The sequence below is a fragment of the Cygnus olor genome, chromosome 4 (assembly GCF_009769625.2).
Source record: "Cygnus olor isolate bCygOlo1 chromosome 4, bCygOlo1.pri.v2, whole genome shotgun sequence".
Taxonomy (NCBI): Eukaryota; Metazoa; Chordata; class Aves; order Anseriformes; family Anatidae; genus Cygnus; species Cygnus olor.
In genome coordinates, this window is record NC_049172.1 from 34571436 (window position 1) to 34598644 (window position 27209).

The 27209-nt window shown below is 38.1% G+C and overlaps 1 protein-coding gene across 1 annotated transcript in view; it reads right to left on the bottom strand.

The window, feature by feature from the left end:
* ARHGAP10 (Rho GTPase activating protein 10) overlaps positions 1–27209 on the bottom strand; it is a 143773-nt gene that overhangs the window by 84271 nt on the left and 32293 nt on the right. The window contains exons 2-5 of the mRNA XM_040554767.1: positions 18635–18730; positions 18486–18547; positions 5748–5819; positions 2468–2569 (exon numbers count right to left, since the gene is read on the bottom strand). Of these exons, the coding sequence (XP_040410701.1) occupies positions 2468–2569; positions 5748–5819; positions 18486–18547; positions 18635–18730 (332 nt within the window). The remainder of the gene's footprint in view (positions 1–2467; positions 2570–5747; positions 5820–18485; positions 18548–18634; positions 18731–27209) is intronic.

The following is a 27209-nucleotide window of genomic DNA, read 5'->3' on the forward strand; positions in this document are numbered from 1 at the left end:
CTGTTCCTTTACTACAGAGCTCATTCATTTACTTTCAAAGGGAAGCAACAATTCCCTTTTATTAGATAGTGTATGTTGTTTTGATTCTTGTTTTGATTTATGAGGTTAAATTTTTAGAAACATTTCGATAACAGTTCTCCCAACCTCTTTTCAATGGAATCCAAGCCAAATAAATCAGAGGAAGTACTTGAGCAATAATAATGCCGAAAAGGTGCCTGCCATAGAGACAGGGCTAACAGCATCTTCCATCAGAAAAAAGGGAAATCAACTCTCCAGTTGAGGGAGAAAAAGTTATTGCTGAAAAGCACTTCACTGGTATTGTAAGCTTTCCTCTATACCCCAAATGACTGCTACATATAGCCAGAATGCTATTATACCTGTCTCACACCTTTGCTCACTCTGATTGACAAGAACAGCCAAGAAGGAAAAAAAGAGTTCTTTTATTGGCAGACATTTCACAAGTTTCCACAGATCATCAAATATTTAAAAATGCAGCCTTATTAGCTGCAGCTAATTTTTAGCTCAGCTTTGGTAAAATGCCAATATCATATCGATCCTGATCAGTTATATTTCAGCTGCCATTCATTCTTACATAAATATTTAACTTTCTAGCATATATGAATTAGCTCTTTAAGTTACATTTTGTGCTATGCGTACCCTCACTAAACTATGAAACTTCAAGAACTGGGTAATGGAGACCTTCATTCAAATGCATTAAAAGAAGGGCATAGAGGGATCCTTTAAGTGGTTAACACTTAGTCTTTGCCCATGGGATAATACCAAAAAAACGTTATAAGTTCCATTAAAGCTTCTGTGCTAAACTACAGAAGGAAATAGAGAAAAAGCTAAGTGAAGGATTAGACTTACTACCATACTCTCACAAATACCGAGATTATATCCTTCAGACAGAACACAGACCACTATGCTTTAAGAGGATAATTCAAATAAGCTTTAAGACACTTCTGCCCTAAGATGCGCTTTGCTTTGCTGCTCAGTGCTCAAAATCTGTCAGTGGCTAAAGGGGCATAACAACAAATGCCATTAAAAAAAGAAAGCACTGATACGCACATCATTAAGTAGAAATGTTTCAAAAAGTCAAGCCATTTTGATGCATCCTGTAAACCATGCAATACAGGAACTGTTTGAGTTGCTAGCAAAGCTTATAATGATATACACGTGCAGTGAAGTACAGACATAGAAAAATGCAGCAGGTTTGCTAGGATACTTAGCTAATCAGTGGCATATATAGAGCAGTCTTACCAAAGTCTAATAATAAGCCTGCTTCTCTCTTTTTTTGGTTGTTCATTGTTTTGGGTGTCTGTCCCCACCCCCCAAGAATATAATACCCAATATAGTTATTTTTTCAATTCCTTTCAGTTCCCCTGTAAATAAATTACAACATGTTCCCTTGTGTTTTTTTTTTTTTGAGGCATGAATCTTCCTGTGCACCCAGCAAAATTGCTCACTGTTGCACTGTACTTCATGTGCTGACAGAGAAATATAGAAATAAGATGCAGACCATGCCTCAGTGAAATTTCAGGAATATCCCTCCATTAATAGAGTCAAAGGCTATGTATGGTGCAGTAAGACACACTACACTATGACATGGTTTTCATCTTTTTTTTCGTCAAATTTATATCCACAACCTTTATTTACTTCAGATAGGAATTGACACAACTAGCCAAACAATGTGAAATAAGGACGCTCCCATGCAAACATACACAACTATTTCCCAAGTTTGTATAAGAAAAGCTTTCCTACTCTTAGGATTTTAATGATACAAAGCATTCATAGATTAAGCATCGATAATTCTGGCACAATTTTATTTCTCAAACAAAATCCTTCTGCCTACAGCAAGTCTCTGCAAGATCTCTCTGCTCTTTTCTCGCTTATTATTTGCTGTTGCTCCAGAAATAAAAGCTATTACAAGTAGGGATGATGATAATGAACCCACACGGAGAGAAGGAATGCCAGGGAAAACAGATCTGTTTTAAAGTTATAAATTGTCAACAACTTTTCTGTAGCATTACTTGAAAAAAAAGTGGATCCTCAGAACATATGAGAAAAAAAATAGTACAAAACCACCTCTTTCTGGAATATAAATCTCGCTGTAATTAGCATTCTGTGTTAATCCTTACTACTAAGTCAATACATATAATGTAATGCAATTTATGTATATGGCAAAGTCATAAGAGAAATGTAGAGTTTTTCACAATAAATTTGCACTTAAATATTCTCCTAACTATATAAAGAACATGATGTCCAGTGTTTCATATATGTTTCAAGGAAAACCCTTGAATCAGAAAACAGTAGGGGTACAAAATCAAGTTCAGCAAATACCAACTTTCTCACCAACCTTTCTAGTTGACAGAAGTTTTTGTTTACCTCTATGAATGCTTCTTTTGCATAAAATACATTTATCTGCTCAAAATCCTGTAATTTGAAGGAAGAAGAACAGCAACAATACCTCTTGTAATTGTAGCTCTTTCTTCTTAGCTGATAAATTTAAATGTTTTTCTAACAAACTGTAGTTCTTCTCTGTCTCTTTATCAAACTTCTTCTTTTCTTCCTATACACCGGAACAAATTAACATTCATTTATAAATAAAAATGTAAGAAAAGCACCTTTCTTTATTCTTTTAAAGTTCTACTTAACCAAAGAAAAACAAAATATCACACTATTAACTAAGAAAAATGTTTCCAACCCATTCTTTAAAAAAATTGAAGGCTAACTTAAAATGAAATTCCTTTACATCATTATGGTGAAATTTATCACACAAGTGAACGCTTACAAAAATGATTAGAAAAAAACTTTGATTTATTGTGTTTTTCATTATTTTCAGGGATCATCCACATCTTCCTGTTTTTTTGAATAGAGGACTTCACAGGAGACACCAGTTTCACTAAAAAAAAGAACTTTCTATAACTGATTAGGTAGAAGAATGAAAAGATCATTTGAGTAGGTTCCACCAGGTTCACAGCCCACAAACCAAAGTGAACACAGCTTCATATTCTTTACGATTTCTTGATTTTAAAATCAAAGAACTCTGTACTAAATTCCCACATCTACTAGACCGCTGCTGCACCCATGACAAAAAAATTAATCTCCATAGAACATAAAATCATGCTAGCAAAAGAGCAACTCTCACAAGCACACATATAGCATTTGCATGGACTAATCCATTTGTCTGACCATCAAAAGCAATGAATTGGAAAAGAGACAGACATGAAAAGTTTCTAGGAAATTTGAGTTCTTGGATCTAAGACAACGACATCGTCAAACAACCCTTTCATTTCTTCATTTCTAGTTTCTTAGTTCCATGTGTTAAGACAGAAGTCAGTACTGATGGAATTAACCAACCAGTTTTCAAGCTATTTTCAGTATAATGAGTTGCGGCTGAAAATAAAGCTTTAAAAAAGGAAAAAATATTTAATTCCTTATTAAAGCACTCACAGATTTGCTCATCAGAAACAGACCATGAGTTCAATGAAATTAAGAATTTTGCTCAATTATATTCAGCATGCTGGTTAGACTCTACACACGTTTTTTAATCTTAATCTTTCATTTTTAATAATTCACCCATGTATTTGTTCTCTGGAGGATTTGATTTTCAAGATGGCATTCCAATAAAGAGGATCTAAGCTGTTTACGACTGCTTTGCAGTAAAGGATTTTATCAAAAATATTACTTTTTCCTCAGTCATGTATGTAATATATTTTCTTTAAAAAAGAAGCCACAATATTTCTTATCAATTGAGTAATATACAATATGCATATGGGATTAATTAGAGATAACATGTTAGCATAAGCAAAGTTCGGAAAAAAGAGGAGTGGGGATAAAAAAAGATGTGTGTTTATACTAGCAAAATTTCCATTGATCGGATAAACATTTGAATGCTGCCAGAAAAGAAGAGAGATATTTACTTCTAAACAGGTAAAAATCAGAAACAATCAGAAACTTTACACATGCAGCTGGGGATGAGAGCAGTAAAATCTTTCACTCGGGAGTAATTCAATAGGTTTTTCAGCTTCAAACACTACAGAGATTAACTTCTTTTCCCCCTCTTTTGTCTTCTTAAACCTAATTCAGACCTTTTCATCAACAAGGGATGCAAAATAAAGGAAAATATGAGGCAACAGATTTAACTTTTATCACAGTAGATATATACGTATATATTTTTCCTAAGGCTCATCCCATACAATGTTCCAGATACATTTTGCTACTAGAGGGCGTAACACGGTTTTCAGTGCTATGCAAAACTATATTTCCAATGACAGTGCTTTGATTACACTGAATAAATATTCAGTTAGAATATTCAAGGAGTTAAATATTTTTAGAGTATTTTTCTCTCTGTGTTCTACAATTAAGCAAGACCGTTCTATTTAAATTCACCGAGAGTTCTAGCCACAAAACAGCCAAATTACCAATAAGAGCTTCAACTTCATGGAAACAGTTGCAGGGAGAGACGAGGGAAGACACATGCATCCAAACAAAATGTGATATTCAGACTACGTGAACGTAAATTTTCACACTAGAAACATCAGGGACAGAACTCTGACTAGGAAACGAGTGAAGATCATGAAATAAAACAGCAATTCTCACCCAAGAAATGGTAATGTCTTCTAACACCACAAATACTCTGTTGAAATAATCCATTAAATATAACTATGATGATATACTATATCTAGAACAAATTCTTTTTCCTTCGATGACTCTAAATTACAGTTTTTACTGTATGTTGGTTCGAACTTCTGACATCCATAAAAGACCAGAGACCACTGCACTATTAAATTGCAATGATTTATTATCAGAGTATTTTCCATGCATGAACACTGAAATCAAATTCAGAACATGTTAATCATTCCTGCTGTAGTCAAAACGTATAGCTCACCTGAAACTGAAAGGTTATCTGAGATGTTACGTATCACTGCTGGTGAAGTCATGACATTATAAAATAAAACATCTGCAGAGTGGTAGTTTAAAAATGTATGAACTGAGTTTTGGAACAGAAAATGGTGATAAGTAGCAGTAATTCTTCCCCCTTTTCAAATAAGTATTTAAATCTCTTAACAGTAAGAAGGAAGGTGGACAGATACAGCAAGGTGAAAATTGTCCTTATTATACTTACCCAATTGCTAGTCTGTATTTAACCCATGAGGCTTAGTTTTATAAATACAAACAATGTAGTGGCAACCTTAGAAAGGTTACTGACAACTTTCACTAAAATAAAAGTACTTTGAATGAGATCCTGTCTTAAGCCTCTCCATCGCTATTTTTTCCTCACTCACATAGAGCAATGAGTGATTTATTTAAAACAATGAGTGATATTTAAAGCAGTGAGTGATTTTATTCAAGTAAAATAAAAGCAATGTTCACTTTACAGGATGCAAAAATAAGGTTAGAAGCATACAGATGAACTCCTTTGGGTAGTTAATGCGTTTCAGCTTTTGATTGTGCAACTGCAAATAAGAATAAAGTGAATCAGAGTTACCCATTAGGCTGTTAGCCGTATTTCTCTTATTCCAGACAGAAGAGATAAGGGAGGGGGAGGAAAGAAGGAAAAGGACACATTCTTCTCTTCTTAAGCACACTTTCCATTTGTTTCTGAAGCAAGTTCTCAAAGTAGAAAAGAAGTGTGAACAGATGAAATATAAACAACAGTTTCCCTCTGCCAAATACATGTCATTACTGCATTGCAATCCAAGTAGAGAAATTAAACTTATCATAAAGGCAAACGAGGGACAAACCTTTACAGCTCCTAGCTGCTCTTTCCTAAATCTTTCCAAAGGTTTGATCAGAGTTTCAGTAACACTGAGTGCCTAAAGGGAAAAAAAAAAAAAAAAAAAGCAAGGGTTAAGCTTCTGTTGCCAGAAAGACAAGTCACTTTAGCACCATCAATCAAAAAAAAAAGACAAGCAAGCTCTGGGGCTTATAAAAAAAAAGCATGTTGGGATACTGAGTCCTAACTCAAAAAATCCCATCTCTGAGTTCATTTAAGGTTTTAAATTTTCTATCTTCTCTTTCAATCCACTGTCAGGAAAATTAAAACAAATTAACAAATGCAGAAATTGACAGGCTGCAGCCAAACAGTAACTGCTTTACTTGTGCCAGTCTTGCAGATCAGGTCAACAGCCTCAACAACTGAACACCAGAATGTGTCACACAGAAAAAATAATAGTTTTCATTTGAGGAGACACACATTTCTGCAACATCGCAAAAAACTCAGGAAACAGCTGTAGAATGGACAACTGAGTAGTAAATAATAAGCTTTTATATACAGTTAAAACCATTAGGAATTGAAATAGGTATTTCTAAATATTTAAATTTAATTACATTAAGAAAGCTTCAGGTTAACCTAAGTTACAAAATCAAGAGGTGTAGAGATAAGAAATGAGAAATTTAGTTGACTGGGTAAAGTTTCATCTGTCTCTTTCAGAGCATCCATCACTGCACTTTTTAATATGGCTATGAGGCCATTTATCAAAAGAAACAAAAAAGAAAACGACATGCCATTTTAAGATTGAAAGCTAGCTTATTTATAAGTTTGGGTTTGGTCTTGGTGCGAACACAAATTAGAATTTTAAAAATGTTTGAAATTTCAGCAAAAGCTGGAATTTCTTGAACACAAGAGCAGCACTGAACAAGCATAGAGAGCATGGCAGGTACAGAGGAGCAGATGGGTTCCTTGCGGTCCCAGGGCCAAGGCAGAGCCCCAGGGCAGTTCAGTCCCAGCACTGTGGCCACCCCAGCCCAGGGCTGGGCTGCCAGGAGTCCAGACAGAGCTCCCTGGAAGCCCACCATAGATACAGCAGAAGTCTTTCTCTTTTCTTTTTTCTTCCCCTTCCAAGTTTGAGAGGTTTCAGATAAAACACTGCAGGCCTAATCTGGCCTTCTGAAAAGCTCTTATCATAAAACACAAGAGGGATATATTAGAGATCTGGCACAGCACAAATCCAAATAGCACTGTCTGCTCCCACCCAGCCCTGGAGCCACACAGGGATTACTGTGGGAGTCATCTTGCCAATTCACCGTAACCAGAGCAACCCTGAATTTTCAACAGCATGCTAACCTATTTATCTAGCTGGAAACTCAAATATTGGGCAAGTCTGGGCCAAACTAAGCATTGCACAGTCATCCTCAGATATTCCCTAATTTCAGGGCACTTGATCTTGTGGCCCAAACCCTTTCTTTGGGGATTCACTTCCTAATTTTGTCAGAAACACTTAAAGCACCATTTAGCACACACCTGATGGGAGAAGAAAAAGGAGGACTGACAGCCAGAGAAGTCAAACATCCTAAAGAGGAGTTGAGAAATGCGGTTACAGGAAGGATCTATTCCACCCGGCACACTCCACATACATCCTATTTACTCAAGCAGTTATCAGGGCCTCCAGGGCATTTTTAGGATATGCAGTTTTGTGAGGCTCCCAAAACTTCCCTGGAAATTCTAAAGGGGCTGAAAGGAAACAGCAACTTGTATTTATAACTGGATCAACCCCAAGCAACAGCACCTGAGGCCTTTAGAGTCTCTCTTTGCTTGGCTGCAAGGATTGAGGCCTTTTAGAGCCTCTCTTGGTTTGGCTGCAAGGATTCACACAAATCCAGGCAGAAAACCTCTCCAGAGGCTGACAGAATTAATCCTTCAGTTTGGGAAAATTTCAAGAAGTTTGAGTTGCTTCTGCCAGTTTCCTCTCTACTGACGAAGTGAGGGAGAAGTGCTGTGAGGCGTACTCACAGAGGAGCCTAGAGAGGATGAGGAGAGCCGCAGGCTGCGGAGGCCTGAGCCCAGGCTAGCAGGTACCAGCCAAACAGAATGCTTTCAGAAAGGGAAGTGCTTAAAGGCAGCAGCTAAGCACTGAGATGGTCAAAAACTTAAAAATTAGCGTCTAACTACAAGTTGCTTCTTAGTTTTTCGAACTTTTACACAACAGAAAGGGAAACCTAAGGTCAACAGGCAATGGACACATGCTGAACATGAAGTCTGAGTCCAGGAAAAACCCAGCAACCGGGTGCTGCAGAAAGAAAAAAAAAAAAACACAGGCAGAAAAGGCTGAGGTTCACAAACCAGAAGGGCTGGCTACAAATCACTTGGTCTGCTACACTTCTGCGCAGCATTAACCATGGGAACCACTGAAGGTATTTGTTTGAAGCAGAAAATAATCTTTAAATCAGAATGGGATGTTCCCTCCAAGACAGCCAACAAATAAAGATTCCACTGTTGCCAGTGGTAAAATAAGCCAGTAATTCTTTCATTAAAAGAAAAACAAGCCGCCTCTCCTTCCAAAAAAAAAAAAAAAAAGATGCTTCTCATTTTGCTCAACTTAAAACAAACTTTTGTAACAGATGCCTCTTCAACACAAATTTGCCTGCCCTAGCGATATTTATGATTTGTCACCCCCTTTGCTTTCTCTGAGTGGGTTAAACAGCAGCGCTGATGAGTATTTCTTGGTGAAGTGGGGTTTTGCAGCTCTTTGATCATTCTTATGGAGCTTCACACCAGGCCCACATATAAAAATATAGGAGGAACATTTCTTCCTCACTAAAAGGAGTGTGTGAGTTTGTACGTACAGAAACTGTCAACCAAGATGTGACTGGTACATTTAATAGTGACTTACAGATCTGTTCTTCTGACTCATATACATGAAGACATTCATAGTTACAATATGCACAGTATTAAATTACATAAGGAGGAATTTGAAGTGTTTTCCAGTATTTAGAATTCAATGCTTATCATAAAGAGCTAGAAAAAGTTGTTTTCATTTCATAAATAAGTACACATTTTTATGCTATTATTCATTGTTAACTTCATGTATTTAGAACTTGGGAACTCAAAATACACTACTTTTTAAAAAAACTAGATAACAGATCAGTAGATAAAAAAATATTTTCCCAGTACATGGAAATAAGCAAAAAAGCTAAGGACCCTTTGAATATATTTATTACACACCCTTCCCTTAAAGAAGTTTACGTCAAAATCCATCACTTTCAAGAAAATATATCAGGAATTCAAATTAAATATTAATTAATATCAAACTGCATGTTCCTGCCTCTTTCAACAACTTTTGTATGACTCTTGAGTTATTTTTTTATTCTACACACACACACAAAAAAAAAAAAATCTTTTCTGTTCCTTATACCCTTAAGCTACCCAAACCTACCTGAAAGGAATATATACCCAATTTTAAATTCCAGCAAGCAAACTATGGCATGTGTAAGTCCTAAGTGATCAATATAAAGGGGTCACGTCTCAAGTAACACTATCTTAACCAGCTTTATGAACATCAAGGTTTCACAAATACTTTCAGAAATGTCTAATGCAATATGTACACATTCCTTGGACCGAATATCTGAAACTGCTTATACTATTTCTATTCTATTTGTTGCAACTACTGACAGGCCAAAGAATTAACTTAATTTTAACGTAAGTCTGGGAACAGCAGCAAAAAAAAATCATCATTGCCAACAACACTTAAGGAGATCATTATAGCCAACATTTCCAACAGTATCTTAAAGCAGGATTTCAGCTTTGGATATACCTCCTAATTTCAGATGCCCTTACAAAACTTCACCTGCTCAGGCAGAGACATTTTACAGAATGGCGATAATCCTGACTTTTACAGCTCCGTATTTTTCAAAAGAAATTTGTAGCAGGTTGCAGATTAAGAGGCCCAAGCCAACATTTTCTACAAGCAGTCCACAAAGGCACAGACTAAATCCATTAGCAAGTCCATTTACATTTCCAGCAGCTTGCCAATTAGTCACTCAAGTCAACAAGATCCAACAGGTAACTCACCAGTCAGTGCCAGTCAACAACCGACTCCATTTAGCCTGTCATTTTTTTTTTTTTTCTCTTCTCAGAGAGGGCGGAAGAATGGCTGTTTAGGGAGAAACCGCTTCCCTGAACACCTCCTCCCATGCACTGGAACCCGCCAGACAGCACCATCCACCAGCGCTCAAAGCTCTGCATGCTTTCTCACCCTCCAGAGCAGTCTGTCTGAGAAACGCAGCACCAACAGGTTCCCGCTCCCCTTGCAGCCACAACCAGGCTGTCTTGCAGAAGAGGAAGGCTGCTTACATGGGCTGTAAAGGGACATTGACCCACAAGAACTGTCGCAGAATCTCAGTCTGGCCTCTGTGGTTACAAAGGCGAGATCAACCAAAGTTAACCAAATTTCAGTTTGCAAATTATACAAATGCAACTGTGGTCTCTCAGTATTCATCCTAAAAATGTCCTTAGACTTCAGCCTTTACTGAAAGAACTGGAAGTTAAACATTGTTGGTCAATAAACCCTGGTGGTGAGAAATTCCTGCACTGACCCTGCTCCGATCTGAATCCAAGCATCTTCTCATACAAAAGAGGTTTACTGAAAATGGAAAAAAAAAGCCATAAACATGTACCTTGCTACAGACTGCACAGTGACAGAAGTGACACAGGGGTACCGACTTCCAAAACCTCATCAAAGGAACTGGAATGCAGACCCCATGCCAAACAGCAAGACAGGGTGGTTTAAAGTTTCCCAGTGCGCTGACTGGGAAGATTTATTTGTAGACAGGGGCAGGATTGTCTCTCCCCATCAACAAAGCAAAGGAGGAGGCCCACAGCCAGCAGGGCAGAGCTCGTGAAACTGAGTAAGTGTCAATGAAACTAGATCTGGGAAGGAAGTTTTGCCCTTCTCAGTGTAACAGAGAATGCAGAAAGGAAGACATAGCTAACAGTGATTCATAATAAAGTAAGTAACACTGCTGCTAAATAAAGAAGTTTACTTTCTAATAAAGAACTTTACTACCTGCAGCTGCATTTCTGCTCACAAAGGACATAGAGAGCTCTTTGTGTTCTTCCTAAGGAAGTGCAACATTCAGACTAGTACAAAAGGTGACTTTCTGGTATCTCCATTGGGTGCAGAGGAAGAAATAAAAAAAACGCCTCTCCCTCTAAAAAAAATCTCTTCTGCTACACGCCTCAGTTTGATAATGAAGTTTCTGGAAACATCAAACTCTATGCCTGAAAGCCTGTGTTACGTAACTGCACAGATACGGCTCCACTGCAGAGGAAGTCAAATGTTATTTTCAATCGCTTCCTTGCAAAGGTTTAATCTCCATTCTTTATTTTCCCATGGGAACACAATTTCCTCTTACAAGAATATGCTCCCAGTTAGTTGCACCAGCCAGCTCTCCTGCCAGTACGCCCTGCAGACATAGCGGCATCCCTCTACCCACTCTTCAGCACCCGTTTTGTATTTAACTGGAGCACTGACAATCGCACAACCAACACCCAAAACTATTCCCCATTTTGTTTGTTTGCAAAATGCACATTTTAACCTTGTAAAATCTTCTGGATTTTCTCACTGGTCTAGAGCTTTGCCTGTAGCTTTAGTCTTGAAAAAAAGAAGAAAACCTCCCTCAGCCACACACTGGAACTAAAAACAAGGGTATTTGAGAAATTTGGGTTTTAGAAGGACTAGAGTCTACAGACTAAAGGATTTTTAAGGGTATCTCATAGCATATCGGTAGTTATGTGTCTCTGCATGTGTGCAGAAGCTATGAAAATAGAAGTGACATCCATTCCTCTGGGTTCATTGCTTCTGCAGGAAACCATCTGGTAACAAAAGCGTATTCTTGGATACGTCCTATTTTGTATATTTTCAACATGCCACAAGGCACCTGTAACAAAACAAATCACCTTCCTCACAGATGTTCCAGAAAACTACCCCTGGGGTTTAAAACAGTGACTTTCTAAAACTGTTCCCCAGATCAAACCCTGCTTCACAAGCTGTGGTACAGACAGACTCCTGTTCTTCGTACTTTTTTTTTTTCTTCTCCCCTCTTTATTTAAATGCAGCAGCCTTGGATTACAGATGATACAGTGGCAGGACTCCTTTGTCCCCTCTTGTCAAAGGTTCTTTCCATTCAGTGGAAGTTTATGACTGATCTAAAGGACATACGGTTAAAAATGCCTCCTCTGACCTATATGCTATGCTGTGCTCTGAAAAGAATGTTTGCATTGATATACTTGCCATCAGACAGCTGGCTTTGAAATGTTAAACTGATATCATAAGCAGAGAATACAAAAAAAATTACTTCATTTTAAATAAGAACACTAAATGAAGACAGTGGTTTTTAATAAAGATTACTTACAACAAATATTTAATAGTCCTGTCTTTTGAGTAAGTTTATTCTTATTACATGCATCCCACTATTTAGAGAAATACTATGAAACAATAAACATAACAAATAGGAAAAGAAATACAGACAGCTTTTCCCCATCTGAAATGGATGAAAGCTTCCAGGAATGAGCTTCTTTTAGCAAATCCTATATGCCAGAGCTCAACAGTGTACCACACCAGAACACTGGCTGGGTTCACATAAGAACAGAAAATCACTCCCAGTCCACACTTGGGCTGTATAAAGATCTTGACAAAGCAAAAAGGCTACTCTGAAAAGGAAATAGCGCAATACTCATTTTCTTTGTTCATGGCAAAGCTCATAGTTGAGTAAAAAGATGCCACTGAAAGGCAAAGAATCTAACAGTGAACAACAGCTCCAGTGTTTAGTCAAGTATGAACTGCTCAATTATTGTCAGAGCTGTCCTCCACGAGAAACAGTGGTGTTATTAACAACCAGCAAAACCCAAACTGATGAAAGTTTTACAATGCAAATTCCAAACATTTCCCGTTGATGAAATAACAGAATGAAAATCCTCCACTGAGTTATATTTTTTAAAATAAAATTAGACAGCTTGCAGGAAGGCAAAAAAAAAAAAGGGATTTAGGTCCTGTGATTAAAGTAATTAAATGCTGCTCCTGAGAAATTGAATTATTTGTGTTTCTATCTCCCCACCTAAGCTGTTCGGTAGGCTGTTGGCAACCTAATTTTTCAGAAGTGGTACACAATTATGTATTTTTTCCACTGTCTTAGCAGATATATTTAGCAGCCTGCATTGTCAAGGGATTTAACAGGATCTAAACACACAATACCATAAAATGCCATGAACTCTGATTGAGCAGATCTTGTACATCTTACATCGGAAATCCAAAACTACCAGGTATTTTTTACCTAGATCAGTGTGTAAAACCATTGTTCCTTCACAGATTTCTTCAGATTACTGTGATGACAGATTAAGATTTATGAACCCTTAAACATCTACATGCTGAGGACCAAGGAAAAACACAGAAAAATTAACAGCACCATCTTCACAGCAACACAGGATCAGTGTAAACTAAATACATAGCCACTGAACAAAAGGTAATAGTAAGCTATTAAAGAACACTACTTGTTAAGTGAGCACTTAACCTGTGAAATAAATTCATGTATTTAAATACTTTAATCATAAGAGGTAAGTATTGTTAAGCATGAATAAGTGTGAGTACATGTTTGCACAGATGATTTAAAATTTACCTTTAACCTTTTGAGTGTATGCCTTTGAACCTTAACAACTTCTTTTAACTTGGGAAACCGCAGCTGGGAAACCTCTCTGCCCTTTTTTTTGTTGTTGTTTTAAAGTCACTGGAGGTAGAAGAAGAAGGAAGAAGACAATAGAGACTTCAAGATATTTTCTTTAAAAATCCATACAGGAGCATTTACTTATGTTCCTGATACACTCTGGGAATAATTCTTTCTAAACAATGCATTTGCAAAGAAGCTATTTTGAACTCAATTCTGACAGACTGGTGAAACTGATTAAAAATGCAAAAGGATTTTCAAGAGGAAAGGACTGCAAGCAGTTTTATGAAAGGTGAAAAAGTCCCATTTAATATGAAAAACAGTAAAAAAAAAAGGTTATGCTCAAAAATTAGAGCTTACCATCTTTCCTAGGAGATAGCGAAAGGAATAAAAGTGTGCCAAAACAATAGCAAATAGAAGAGATCATATCAAAGTAAATTCATATTGCCTTGGAGAACTAACAGGAAACATAATGAGGTGAATATAATTGTACCAAAAATGCCCTCGGAAGTGAAAATGTGATGAAGTAAAAAGGAAATGCACAATTACTTGGGATAAAGTTAGAAAGACTGAGACAAAAACATGTTTTAGTTGGGAGGGGGCAAAGAAAACCATGAAGAAAAAAGAGTTTTTTTAATAGGTATTTCAGAAGACAGAGGGAAAGAAAGCTATAAAATCATTATTCAACTGGAAAGAGTTAAAAGAAAAAGAGCAATTGACTCTAGAACAAATGCAAATCTTAATAATTGAAGAAAAATACCTCAGTTAATTCTAACAAGCCATCTAACAAAGTAGAACAACAGCTGGATGTTAAGGAGAGTAAGGATTTCTTAATAATAATTACATGTATTCTTATATTGCACAGATGAAGAATTAATTACATTCAATTAGAAGAGGCTTTGCTTTAGATTAATTGAAGAGCACAACATATCAAACTAAGGGGAGAGGCAGCAAGCTCCCAGAGCATGGCAGAAGAGCAAACAGCAGCAGCTTTAAAGGAGGAGAATGCAGAAACTGAGACAGTAACAGATCGGACGTCCCATTTCCAATACTCAGAAGTCCTGGAACGGTATAGAAGGTAAAACACTATGAATTTGTGAAGAATGACATTGTGAAGAATGACAATTTCCTGTTTGAGATAAGCATCGTAGCCAACCTCCTCAATTAATTTTTCAACCCACCCCACAATTTCAAAAGCAGAGGTGGTGACCTGGTCTTAACAAATAAACCATGAGAAGAACGAGCAAAAAAAATTAGCTGAAAAACTATTGAGAAATAGATGTTTGGCTAAGAGGATGTTTCAAGCAAGATCTCAAATATGATTTTTGCATCACATAGGAAACTAGAATCAAGTTTCCTGCATGATCCAATTTTCAGTAACAATTTGTGGAGTGACTTACAAATAACTCCACCAGACTAATGTACATATGGAGTGACATAAATCCAAGAGAAAGCGTCAGAGCTTCAGAAAACAGGACTCCAGATAATTTTGACGTGAGAGATGTCTAAACTACTTTGAAAGGGTAGCAGTCTTCCAGACTTTGGAAAGGTAACAGTGAAAATTCTCCTATGAAGGAAAAGTGATGAGTTTTACTCCATGAATACAGTAGAAAAGGACAAAAAATAAGCTTAATTTGCAGTAAAAGGAGACAGAACAGATATCTGGGGAAAAACAGAGTAACAACTAAACATCAGAGTGAAACTAGAAATATAGTTTCTGTCCCTGAATTTTATTTTTTTTTTTAAAAGAACAGTTTAGACAAGCACTTGTCAGGGATGATCCAGGTACACAAGACCATGCTACAAAACACACCTCTGAAGGGCTGCAGGCAAAATCCATCCAACTCACTCAGTGCTGGCATAGGAGTAAGCTAACAGGACAGGAGAAAGACCACTGGAGAGACCTGAGAAATCACTGGACACAGCACCTAACAGGGAGAGAAGCTGACAGAAGTTACTGACGGTGCCATGAAGGCTGACTGGACTTAACCAGCATGGTTAAGGGGAACTAAGAGACAGCAGAACTCTGCAGACAACTGAGTAAGAGGAACACTACAGACCTCTGAGGGAGTGGACGCACGCAAACATCAGGGTCACAGCAACAGAAGTACCATACACTGCTGAGATTACTGAGGGAACAGTAAGAGCAGTATCACATCTGTGCATCAGTTACCAACGCTAGAATCAACAGGGAACACTGGTTAGGGGAAGGGGGCAAGTTGTTCACCTGGGAGAAGACTGGGCCAGAGAAAGGGAAGTATAAAAGGTGGTAAAAAGGAAGGTCACAAATGAAGAAATGGAATAATCACACACCAGTCATGCAATCAGTGCTGTCAGGTGTACTTACCTAGCAGCCCTGTGCTGCTCATCAGCATAGCCTAAATGAGGTCAGCAAATCTGTTTTTCTCACCACATCACAAGACTCAAACCTGCTTCAGTCAGGAGAACTGGGGCTGGGGGAGTGCTGGTGCCCTCCCTGCTGTGCAGGAGAACTGGACAGAAGGACTGAACATCTTAGCATCACTGCATTGGTGCCTGCTCATCCCTAACCTTTTCCTAGTAACCTGGAGAGGTCCCTTTCATCCCTGCACTTCCATGAAACTGCTGTACTGCCAAAAGAGCAGAATATAAGCTCTAGAACTCTACTCATCCTTAACACATAAGAAACACTTCCAGAATATCCTCAGGGACAAAATGACCTCTTTCCTCTCTGCCTTGGGGAATGTCACCAAGCTATGGTGCTATGGAAAAGCGTAATTTGTTTTTATCTTGGCCACTCTGTAACAGCTCAATGGAATGCTTGGATTAAGGCCGACCTCCCCTTTCACAAGCTACTAAATCCTTTGACAGCTGGGACATGATTCTGGCAGCCTTTGGAAGGGGTGGGAGAAGTCATACAACCATGAAGTGCAGGAGTCAAACATCTGAATTAAATTATTAAATATCCACCAAATGAACATTTGGTAGACAATAAGCAAATGAATTTATAGTAAACACTAACAGAAAATTTTACACACACTAGCTTCATCACACACCATACTTTCAGAAAACCATGAGAAGTATAGGTGATAAGGATCTCATTTCACATTTAAAATACACTCTAAATTGTATTTAATTTACCATGTGGGTAAGAAAAAATTAACCTTCTCAAATGCATAAGAGTTAAAATGCACAGCAATATCTGAAATGCCTTAAGTTTGAAGGTGACCTCCTGGTCACCTTCAAAACAATCAGGGGAAAAAAACACTCAGTAAACAGCTAACATAAAAGACTGGATGCTTTTGAAAATAATCCTGCTACCATATTTGCATCTTAATAGAAACTCTTTGGATCTCTGACATGAATCCAAACATCTGAGTTCAATTTGCCCTCATATTCTCCATGGGAGTATCCCTAGAGTTCATTTCACTGTTAAAACATACACTGAAAAAAAAAGTCAGAGCAGCAGCAGCTGCTGAAAGTGATCTTTACCAATCACCACAAGATCATTTTCTCAGAGACTTATGCCCACTGTTGTATTGGCTGACTCTAAAAATGATTCATAACATTTGCAAGACTACAGAAAAGGCCACACATCTGGTAATTCAAAGCACATCATTTCTGTCTGGAATTCAATATTTGCCCCACAATATTTCATACTCCCTAGTTGCTTTTTTTTTTTTTTTAATCAAACTATCACTGTTCTAAAAGATACGGCATTTCATACTTTTCTTATCAAGAAAATGACAGGAATAAGCTTTCAGTGTGATAATACCTTCTGTGTAAGCATGGGCAGCATACAAAAAAAATTAGTAGTACTGTTTTATGGCATTCAGTCTGAAAAACAGAAGTGTTTTTACTATACAGAGAACATTGGATTCTGCAAAGCCTACTGTGTTGGTAATCTGTCACTGCTGAAGATCTATTGACACCGTCATTGAAACATGCCACATTACTCTCAAGTCCTCTTAAAAACCTGACATCAGAATACAGACTGGAAAACAGCATGACAAGCTAGGAACTGTTTTTCACTGCAGAAGTTTCCCAAAGAATTTCACTAATTAGATGTATGCAACTTCAATAAAATAAAATGCAGGAATGGCTGGCAGGAAAAAGCAGAGTAAATGCTATACTTCAGAATTACAAGAAACAAAAGCAATGTTATTACATACTGGAGCAATCCCTACAATTTGGCAAAGCAACTCAAGATACTGAAAAAAATGTATCGTGTAAAGACACTGTTCTTCAGTCATTTGCAAGGAACCGCGCAGACCTTAGCCCCAACCCAAATACAGTTCCATATCCGAACAACATACCAGGATATAACACCGTAACATGAGTATTATTGGACTTAAGACTGCCAGAGATAGAGAAGTCTACAAAAAGTTGTTCACCAGCTTTCCTGCTTGTCTACATACTCCTACACTGCAGGCAAAGCTTCTGTCAGGAAATTAAGACAGCAAAGGCACATTGTAGAGCTCTTAGCCCATGGTCGACACGTAGCCAACCTGACCCAGATTACACTAAAAACCTAAGCAATCACAGATACATGAACAAACACTCCCATCTACACAACTGAGCAACTAAACATTCGCATATGCAACCCTCCACCAGACTGCCTGCCCACGAAGAAGAGGGTTACTGCATCAAGCCAAGAGACTGCATTCCAAATCCACCTAAATCTTGAAGCTGGTGCCACAGAGCTCCTGGATCCAAATCTGGCAAACTTCCCAATCCTACATGTCCTCCTGCACTATTGCATCTTTCATCGTGTTATTTTACTGTAACAGGCAAACAACACCGTGGTGCTTTTAGCCTTCACCCCAGCCACAACTTATTGGGGTACTACGGTTTTAAGCTAATTCGTAATTACCACAACAGCTTTCTTTAAGAAGTAGCTGCTGCCTCTAATTCTAGACTACAGAGCAAAGGCTGCACAATGAGAGTCTCCGCTGTTAAGCTATTGATATGAACAGCTTGGTGGTTAAAAAAGCAGCAAGCAACTTTAACTTTCAGCTCATTCTCTGCTATACGTACAACCTTTTAAAACGTTTATTGGAACTCACCAAAATTTCTCTTTGTTCTTCCAAATTTTTTAAAAAGTTTGAGAACTCATGAAGTGATGCATCTGTAATACAAAAATAGAAAAAAAGTTTAATCGTGTTACCAAGATCTCGTGGCAAAACATAGCCATTTTTAGTCACTTCTTACCTACCTATATATCTTTCATCATCTGTCTCTGCATCGCCAATGAATTCAAATTTAAAGTCTCTCAGAGAATGTGCAAATTTTCTCTGGGCTGCTGAAAGGTCTGGAAAAAAAAAGAGAAAGAACAGATTGAAGGTTAGAGAATCATTTTAAGAAAGTTGGAAAATCCTGCTACCCTGATCAACTTTTACAAGAAACTCTAACAAGTCTGCCTAAGAACATTACAAGATGTATCAAGTATTGCCTAAGCCTTTTCTGGTCTCATCTGGGAATTTGTCATACATATTTCTTTATACAAGGACACAGATTACAGAGCAGGTATGATCATGGGTACAGTATCAGATCTATCCTTATGCTTCACTATACCATAATTTAGGCCACAGGCCATACAAACAGATCTGTAACTACAGAAGTTTAAGCCACAACACAGAGTAAGTTGTGCCAGCAAAAGGATTCTCTGCTAACCTAAACTTGCTAACTCATTTGCTAACACAAACACAGATATTAGGATTTCCTACCTACTTCACATAGATAGCTCTGCTTGTGGAATGTTTATACATAAACCAAATTTAGAAGAATTTCTACACTGGAACTAGAAATTTTATGGACTTAAAACCACGCCAAAAGGTATATACACATTATTGAAATTATTTTTGTATTATGTATTTTTTAATATTACTAACCCATTTTTCTCACCCAATTTTATTCTATTAGTGTTGGATAATTTGGGGGTCAGAGGGCTACAATCTATACCCCCCAGGAAGCAATCAGATTCTATATTCAGCTACAATATCAGCTACAAAGCCCTTATGAAGATTTGTAACACCGTGAATAAGCATTATACACACTTCTCTGTTGTGCTGACATGCAGTTTGGAAATGTCACGGGTTCTGGAGGGAAGGAATTGCTCAATGGGGAAAAAAAAAGGATGCGTGTCTTGGTACACTCCTACTCAGTAGTAAAGGTTTTACTCACATTTTTGTTGTCAGCCAAGGTTAAGGACAATGTGAAACGTTTAGTTAATCTATAATCTTTTTTCATATCACATGCAGTTCTAAAGGGCTAAGAACAACTCTTAGCACACTGGCTAAGCATTTTGTTCTTTAATATTAAACAGGAGCTAAAAGAACACAAGCTTTTTTCTTTTTTTTTAAGTGACTATGTCAGGTCCTGCATGCAATGCATTGTATGTTGTATCACCTGTCAGGTCGAGTCAACTTTGGTGTACAACAGTGCATCGTAAACTCAATTCAATTACTTCAAAGGTTGAATCACAAATACTCTACAAACAGCAAGACAACCTAAAATGAATAAAACACTTTCTGATCCTTGTCATTCCACCTTCCCTTCTTCTCACCCATTTCTCCTTAATCTTTTTCTCACCTACGGTACAACAGCTTCTTCCTTTCAAAGTCACACTGCCAGATATTCGCCCCCCTTCTGCGACTGCTCCTGAAGCCTGTACACACACCTTTCAACCCAAAAGCAGCAGGATGCTGCACACATTTGAAGGAAGAAGGATAACCAACATAATTCCCATCAAAAAGGAAACACTGATATTTTAAATCAAACGTCTTGTGGGCTAAAAAGCTGTTCCTAAAGCAGACAGCAAAAGAAAAATGTTCTGCCAGCTGTGAAAGGCTTAAAAGTTTAAAAAAATAAGTTTCTTAAACATCTAATGTTTAGGTTATTTGTGAGCCAAGTCACAACACAAGGCTGAAAAGAGTTTATTTGTAGGAGAATGTGTCCAGCAACCCATACTCTCTGAAACCTATTTAATTTTCTTGAATCCGATAATCCCCTGCCAAAGCCCTGTCATATGAGAGCTAGCTCCATGCTACAGGATGGAATTGTTTATTCTGCTTCCCCCCTTTTACAGGTACAATATTCAAATAATGTCAAGCGTGGTACACATTAGGGCCAGCATGCCCACACACCACACTCCCCAGAACCCCCTTCCCAGACTGCAAGGGTACCAAAACACTGCAGCGGGCTACGGGCTCTGCCAAGCCTTACCACAGTGGTGCGAGACCATGTCCTACGTGGCTGTGCATCCCACCTCTCCACCGAAGGCCACCTCTCTGGTGACAGGGACAGCAGACAGAACCTGTGTCTGCACCCTGATGCTTTCAGGGGAAAAGCCACTGAGCTCTACCGAATCTGTTAAGGGACTGGAAATTCCTACAGAAGGGTTGGAGGCAATAACCTGTTAACACAGCAAAGCTAGATTTGCAAAGTTCCCGTGTTCAAGTCATGAAAATGCATTACATTTTTGCAAAATCCTTCCACATATCATCTCCATGAAATGTTTAAAAACTGTTCCATACAACTTTGGGAAGTATCTGAGTGTGGGTGGAGGCTGGGGGTCTGGGACACAGAAAAATGACCTGATGGTGTCAGAAAAGCCACAGTTACTTATCTGTTGAAACAACATCAAGAAGAAAAGACAATGAAAGAGGAAGAGACTTTCAACAGATTTTAAGAAATTAGCACTTTTGATAAAGATGAGAAGTTACTGGAGCAAAGTAAAAACCAATCGTGTTGCAAGACGTAACTGGGAAGAAGCAAACCTCCTGACTGGGGAAGGACAACTCAGTCATTTGGTTGAGAGCCCTAACTGTTGCCAGAATAAAGAGATATTTAATCCTGCTTAGTCTGCATGTGTTAACTGCAAGATCCATCACCCAATGTTTTATGTATCATCCATCAATTTTCTTTCATTTTGGCTAAACTTACCCTTAAGTCCACATTCTGTTTTCATTCCCTATGCCAAAATAGGGCAGGGAATAACACAAAACTAGTCTAACTCAAAACCAGTACCTTGCTGGGCAGAACCACTGGTGCCTAGCTATTCACAGGTATGGAAGTCTCTGCTCTAACTCTTGGTAAAGTAAAAACAACAAAACTGAGCATCGAGTAAAAACAGAGCAAATCTTTTGAGAAAGGGCAGAATGAGAATATGGAATTTGTTTTGCAACAGTGCAGGAAAAATGATGAGGATGACAGCTAGACTCAAAAGAATAACATAACCTCATGTTGGATTTTCTTGCCATTTGATGAACCATGGCTCAGGAGACACCTGAAACCATTTGTAGTCCAAACTTCTACTGTGGGGCAAAAAGCAAGAAACTGCTCCAGCCTCTACCCTTATCACTTCCACATATTCTATGGTACATACATAACAGCACACAAGTATTCATGAAACCATGAAGAAACAGAACAAAAAACCCACATGCTAATGCCAATGTAAGTACTATACCCTCTTACTACCGCGTTATGATTTAAATGCTGAACATTGCGCCTTAATTTAGAAGCTTCACAAATGAAACTCAGCTCTCTTGTTAGTAGACTTTTACTGCAGCAAAACTGTTCAGTTGACTCTCACAGAAACACCCAAGTATTGTTCCACATCAGCATCAGAGGTTGCAAGACCAGTATGCGCAATGTAACACAATGCAAACACAGATGGATTCCAGCTACATACAACAGAGTAACACAGTACGTGAGTAAAACATACATCAAATAGCACAGCCATTTATGCAGTTTATCAGAATAACACCCTAGTCTACCGAGGGGACAAAAAAAAACAGTAAGAACTTAGGAGCCCAGAAAGCAATTATTTTATTCCTTTTAGTTTCCATATTGAACACGGTAACACCGAATTGAAAGGTATTGCAAGTGGTAAAAGGGCTGTTGAACGTTGAAAGCTGCTGCTAATGGTCTAAAGGGAAGAACAAGACTCAAGATCAAACAGTATTTAAATATCAGCCAAACACTAACACTATTTCCTGAGTAACACGTAATCCTGGCAAATCCATGTGGCAGACTCACCTTCTTTAAAAAAAAAAAAAAAAAAAAAAAAAAAAACTATCTGCTGAATGCTCTGAAGGAAGAAGACTAAAGAAAGAAAAAGATTCATTTTCAAAGTCGGAAAGAAGGGGACACAGGGGCTTTTAATTTTCCCTGTTATTGTTCTTATCTATTGCATTCTTTTCACGCTTAAATACAACTATTTAAAAATACACCAGAAGGGCCAAAAAGGCTTCCAGCTCTCTCCCTCTGCTTTGGAGTGCTTTTGCACCAGGCACCCGCACCAGCACCGTGCCAAACATCCTGCACCGTACACGCTGCCGGTGCCCCACACTCTTCTTTTTCCATTTGGGTTTGGGAGGAAAATATCTTTGTTTCTTATCTGAGCTGAGGCAAGCCAGTGTGACAACATGAGTTGCTAGGCACTGGCCAGCCCTCACTTACAGCATGAGACTCCAATCACCCCACTTGCTCTGAAGTAAATACTGTATTAACTATCTAGCCTAAAGCTGTTGCACAGAGCGAGACAGTAATACTATTTCCTAGGGTATTCTAGACATCTTCTGCATGGCAGAAGTTATCTTCAACAGCCCTTTTTATTAATGTTTTCTAGAGTAAAATACAGATTCCTACCTCCAGCTTCACTTTTACAGGATCACTACAATTCTTTAAGAACTGGAATTACGTCTCCTTTCCTCCTCTCTAACTACAAATCTTCTTTATGCTAACAGAAATCCTCCAGCAATGACAGGTTTACAGCCGCTTTGTTTAACACGGGTTCAGATTGCTCTGGTCTCTTTCACTAACACTCTCCTTGAAAGCTAAAAGGTTCGCAGATACCTAGATTTACCTACCAAGCTTGTCTTCGACATTAAAGATTAAACTTCTCGACTGTCCTCAGCTACTATCTCCCTCACAGTGGCCGCGATCAGGCAAGCTACACATGCTCTTGAGATGGGCAAGGGCAAGCAAAGAGCCAGATTTCTCCAAAGACGTCCGCAGCGAATGAAGCAGCTTCAGCAGAAGAGAGTACTTGACGTAGTTTGTCTAAGAGCTGCCAGAGGAACTTGTATGATGTTTTGTACAAACCAAACACCATCTCAGTGATGGATGGGACTCTGTTTCTCTTCTGTGTCCCCTTTAACAGTGAACAAGGGATCTAATACAATCCACAACAATGAGAACATGAACAGGATTTAGTTATTACCTTAGTAAGATGGGTAAACAAGATTTACTTATCAACTTAGCAGATGCAAGCTGTGGCAGATTAAGAGCAGTAACATGTTCCAACTCCCAGAAACTAAATAAACTTTTTGTTATTCATTTTTATCCGAGTATATTGAAAGAATCATCGAAACGGAAGAAAATTATGATAAAGCTAAAACACAAAGTCATTGATTCCCCTCCAAAAGACAGAAGGGAAATCAAGTTCAAGAACTAAAAGATTTCTGGGGTCAAGGTTTAGCAATGTCACAGTACCTGTGAGTTTCTGAAAGCTTAGCAAATTCAGGTGTGACGATTAGAAATCAACTGATTACTGATTTGCCAAGTAGCTTTTTTTTTTTTTTTTTCCACAGCACAATACAGTGTAGGCATTTTTGGGCCATCCCACACCTTTAAAACAAATAAGAAAAGCCACAACCCCTCCTCATTTCAGTTTACTGCAATTAGTAACAACATTCTTCTGCTGTTGGCCCAGCAAAGACATCTTTACAGCCACAGCCCCCAAGCACTCAGCAGTCAATAGCTTCACACTCTCTGCATTTACGTGCTCAGGCCTGAGACAAACCTACCAGCACCACGCTCAATAAAAAACATCTTTCAACTGACATCTTCCCCCATTAAAACGAGCAGCCTTTGGCAGTCCCGCTGGAATCACACCAATGCCACCATCTTTCATCTCCTGTTCCCCTGTTGCAACCTCCTCTGACTTCTCTGTGCAATTCTACCAGCAACATCTACTACATTAAAAAAAGCTACAGAGGATTAAAAAACCAATGCTGTCTACTGTGAACAGCAAGGTAATTTAACAGGTTTACAAGACAAAAATCAAATAGTTTCCGAACAGTCTCCAACAAATGCAAAGAGTGATTACACCAACATCATGACGTATTTATTATTTACCAAACACCCTCAAATGTGGTGTCAGAACGAAGTTACTCTACATCGAGTTTAAAAGCACACATACACACACAAGGGGGAGTTTAATTTTTCAAAATTTAACTAAGAGAGGAAGAGGTAACAAAAAGCAGCAACATTTTAGAAAAAGTCTTACCAATCTTAACACTAAAGAGTTTTTGTTTCAAAAAAAAAATAAACTTTCCATAAAGTTTGTATTTCAGCAAACTGACAAAAGGAAACTGCAAGATTAAAATAAAAACCAATCAACCTTAAGGTAATTTACATGTAAATATACATGAACAACAACTTCAGGCATCTTAATCTCTAATGGAATTCTTCTTTTCAATTCATCACAGATAGCAATTGATGTCGCTCTTCTGTTACACTAAAAATCCAAATTATTTCATGACTCTCCCAGCTAATGGCAACAAGAAAGGACAAAAGCCAAAAAAGAAAAGCATGTTTTTATTGTCCAAAGTAAAAGAAATAGAGAAAACTGAATGCTGGGAAAATAAATATTCCTTACAACAATGCCTTTGTTAGGAACCGACTGGCCTTCAGTGTTTGTTCCATGGTACTTGACATTCTCTATTAGCAGTTTTTGTCCATGTTGGGATAATTATTTGTGGCGTAATTATGCTACAAGTAAACACGGGCTATTTAGGCAGATGGTTTCACTAACTGAACATAACTTCTCGTATCTGAACTAACCACAACTGAACAGCATGACAGACCCATTATAGCCTTCTCCCCACTTCATAAGACAGAGAACCACCCAGTTTTTTGCAGGATTTCAATTTATTAGGTTACTATTTTATGATTTTCCTTCTTTCAAGTCCACAACCCTATATTCTAAGCATCATTACTCTCCACATTAATTAAAACAGACTTGTTAACAAAGCTTTCAGATTTAGTATATTCCTATTATTACAGGCATACAAGATGTTTTAGACTGCATAATCTCAAATCATTGTTTTCTCCTAAAGCAACTATACAGCATAATACCGTAAGACACTATCTATCTACCTTCTCGAGTTCTTCAACAGTGAAAACTTCTCTCCTTTCTACCCTCACAAGTACAAGGGTACAACCTCCAGATTCCCCCACATCAAGAAACAAACAATTAATTTGTTAATTGCCATATGCGCAATATCACAAAGTAGCATCTTGTGTGAGTAGGGACAAACTGCCAAATCATCTCTCCATGTCACTCCACTGCACCACACCTTCCCGGGCTCTGGTTATTTCTTTTCTTTTTTTTTTTTTTTTTTTTTTTTAAATCTGGATCTTTGAATTCGGAAAGCCAGTCCTACTCCACCCTGCCAAGTACATTTTCCTCTTTTGTGTCAAAGGTGTTAGGCACAACAGCATGCTCAGATGTTCACTCTCCTAGGGCACCTCCAGCAGCTCTCACAAGAGCGCACCCCTCTGCCAGCTCAGATGGTGACTAAATCTTTCAGCTCTGCTCTCCAGGAGCACAGCCAAAGTCACAATTCCTGACAGAAAAAGGTAAGATGTGTCCCTAGCACTACAACCCTGCCAATAAATTCATTGTTTCAGGGGTGGAGAAACACTCCAGCAAGCACCCTGACTTAAGACCTGCATCCTAAAGATTGCTGAAGGGTCAAGCAACTATGATGGAAATTGTGGAATAGCATAAAAGAATCAAGGGAATCATAGCCATCTTCCTGAGCCTTACAGCCTCTGTGGCTCTGACAACAAAACAGATCAAAGGAAGAAATAATTTGGAAACCAAGGACTAGGAAAAACAAATTTGCAATGCAGGAAACTGTGAGAGTGTTCTACCAAATTCAGACCGTTCTCCAAGAAAAACTAGCATTTCAGGAATCGCTGCAAAAGTTCCCCTATATCACACAGCACCAAATGGTAGCAAGATGGACACCAATGTTATGCATATAGCCTATTCCCAGAAAAAAAAAAAAAAAACACACTACACCAACCCAGAAGCAAAAGTTTGAATAGATGACACCAAAATGGTGCCAGAATCTGCATGTGATTAAAGCCTTCACTGGTAATACCTTCAGCTCTACAAATAGCACAGACCCAGGAACTCTTTCCAAGAGTGGATGAATTAGAAAGCATGAGGTGAAAAAAAAATATTCCCAGAGATCAGGATTTTATTATTACTAAAGATGTATGAATTCAGGAGGTGAGATTACACTTCTATCAGTGACATTTCTAGCAAAAATTGAAAATAAACTTAGTCTTCTATAGGACACCTTCGACTGTTAAATTGAACTGAAACTTAAGTATGCTGTATTCTCCCATTCAAACTCTTGTCAAACACCACACATTTCAAGGCCTTTCTGCATTTCTTCATGGTTTCTTCATTCATATTTATTCTGTAGGCTAACTATGCTCGTTTCACAAACCTTTCATATATCCCCACTGAAGCTACTGATGTCTCAAGGACAATTTGCAAACAAGCAAGGATGTTCAGCAGCAAGCAAATGAGAAGACCATACTGTTTAAGGATGAAGGATTGGGCTAGATAACTGAGAACATTCTCCTCAACTGGGAAACTCTGTAAAAGAAATAAAGTAGTTACAGGGTAAGAATTGTTTATTGTACAGATACTTATCCAACATCAGCATTTTGAATGTTTTAATTCTGGAGAACAGCTTTCTTTC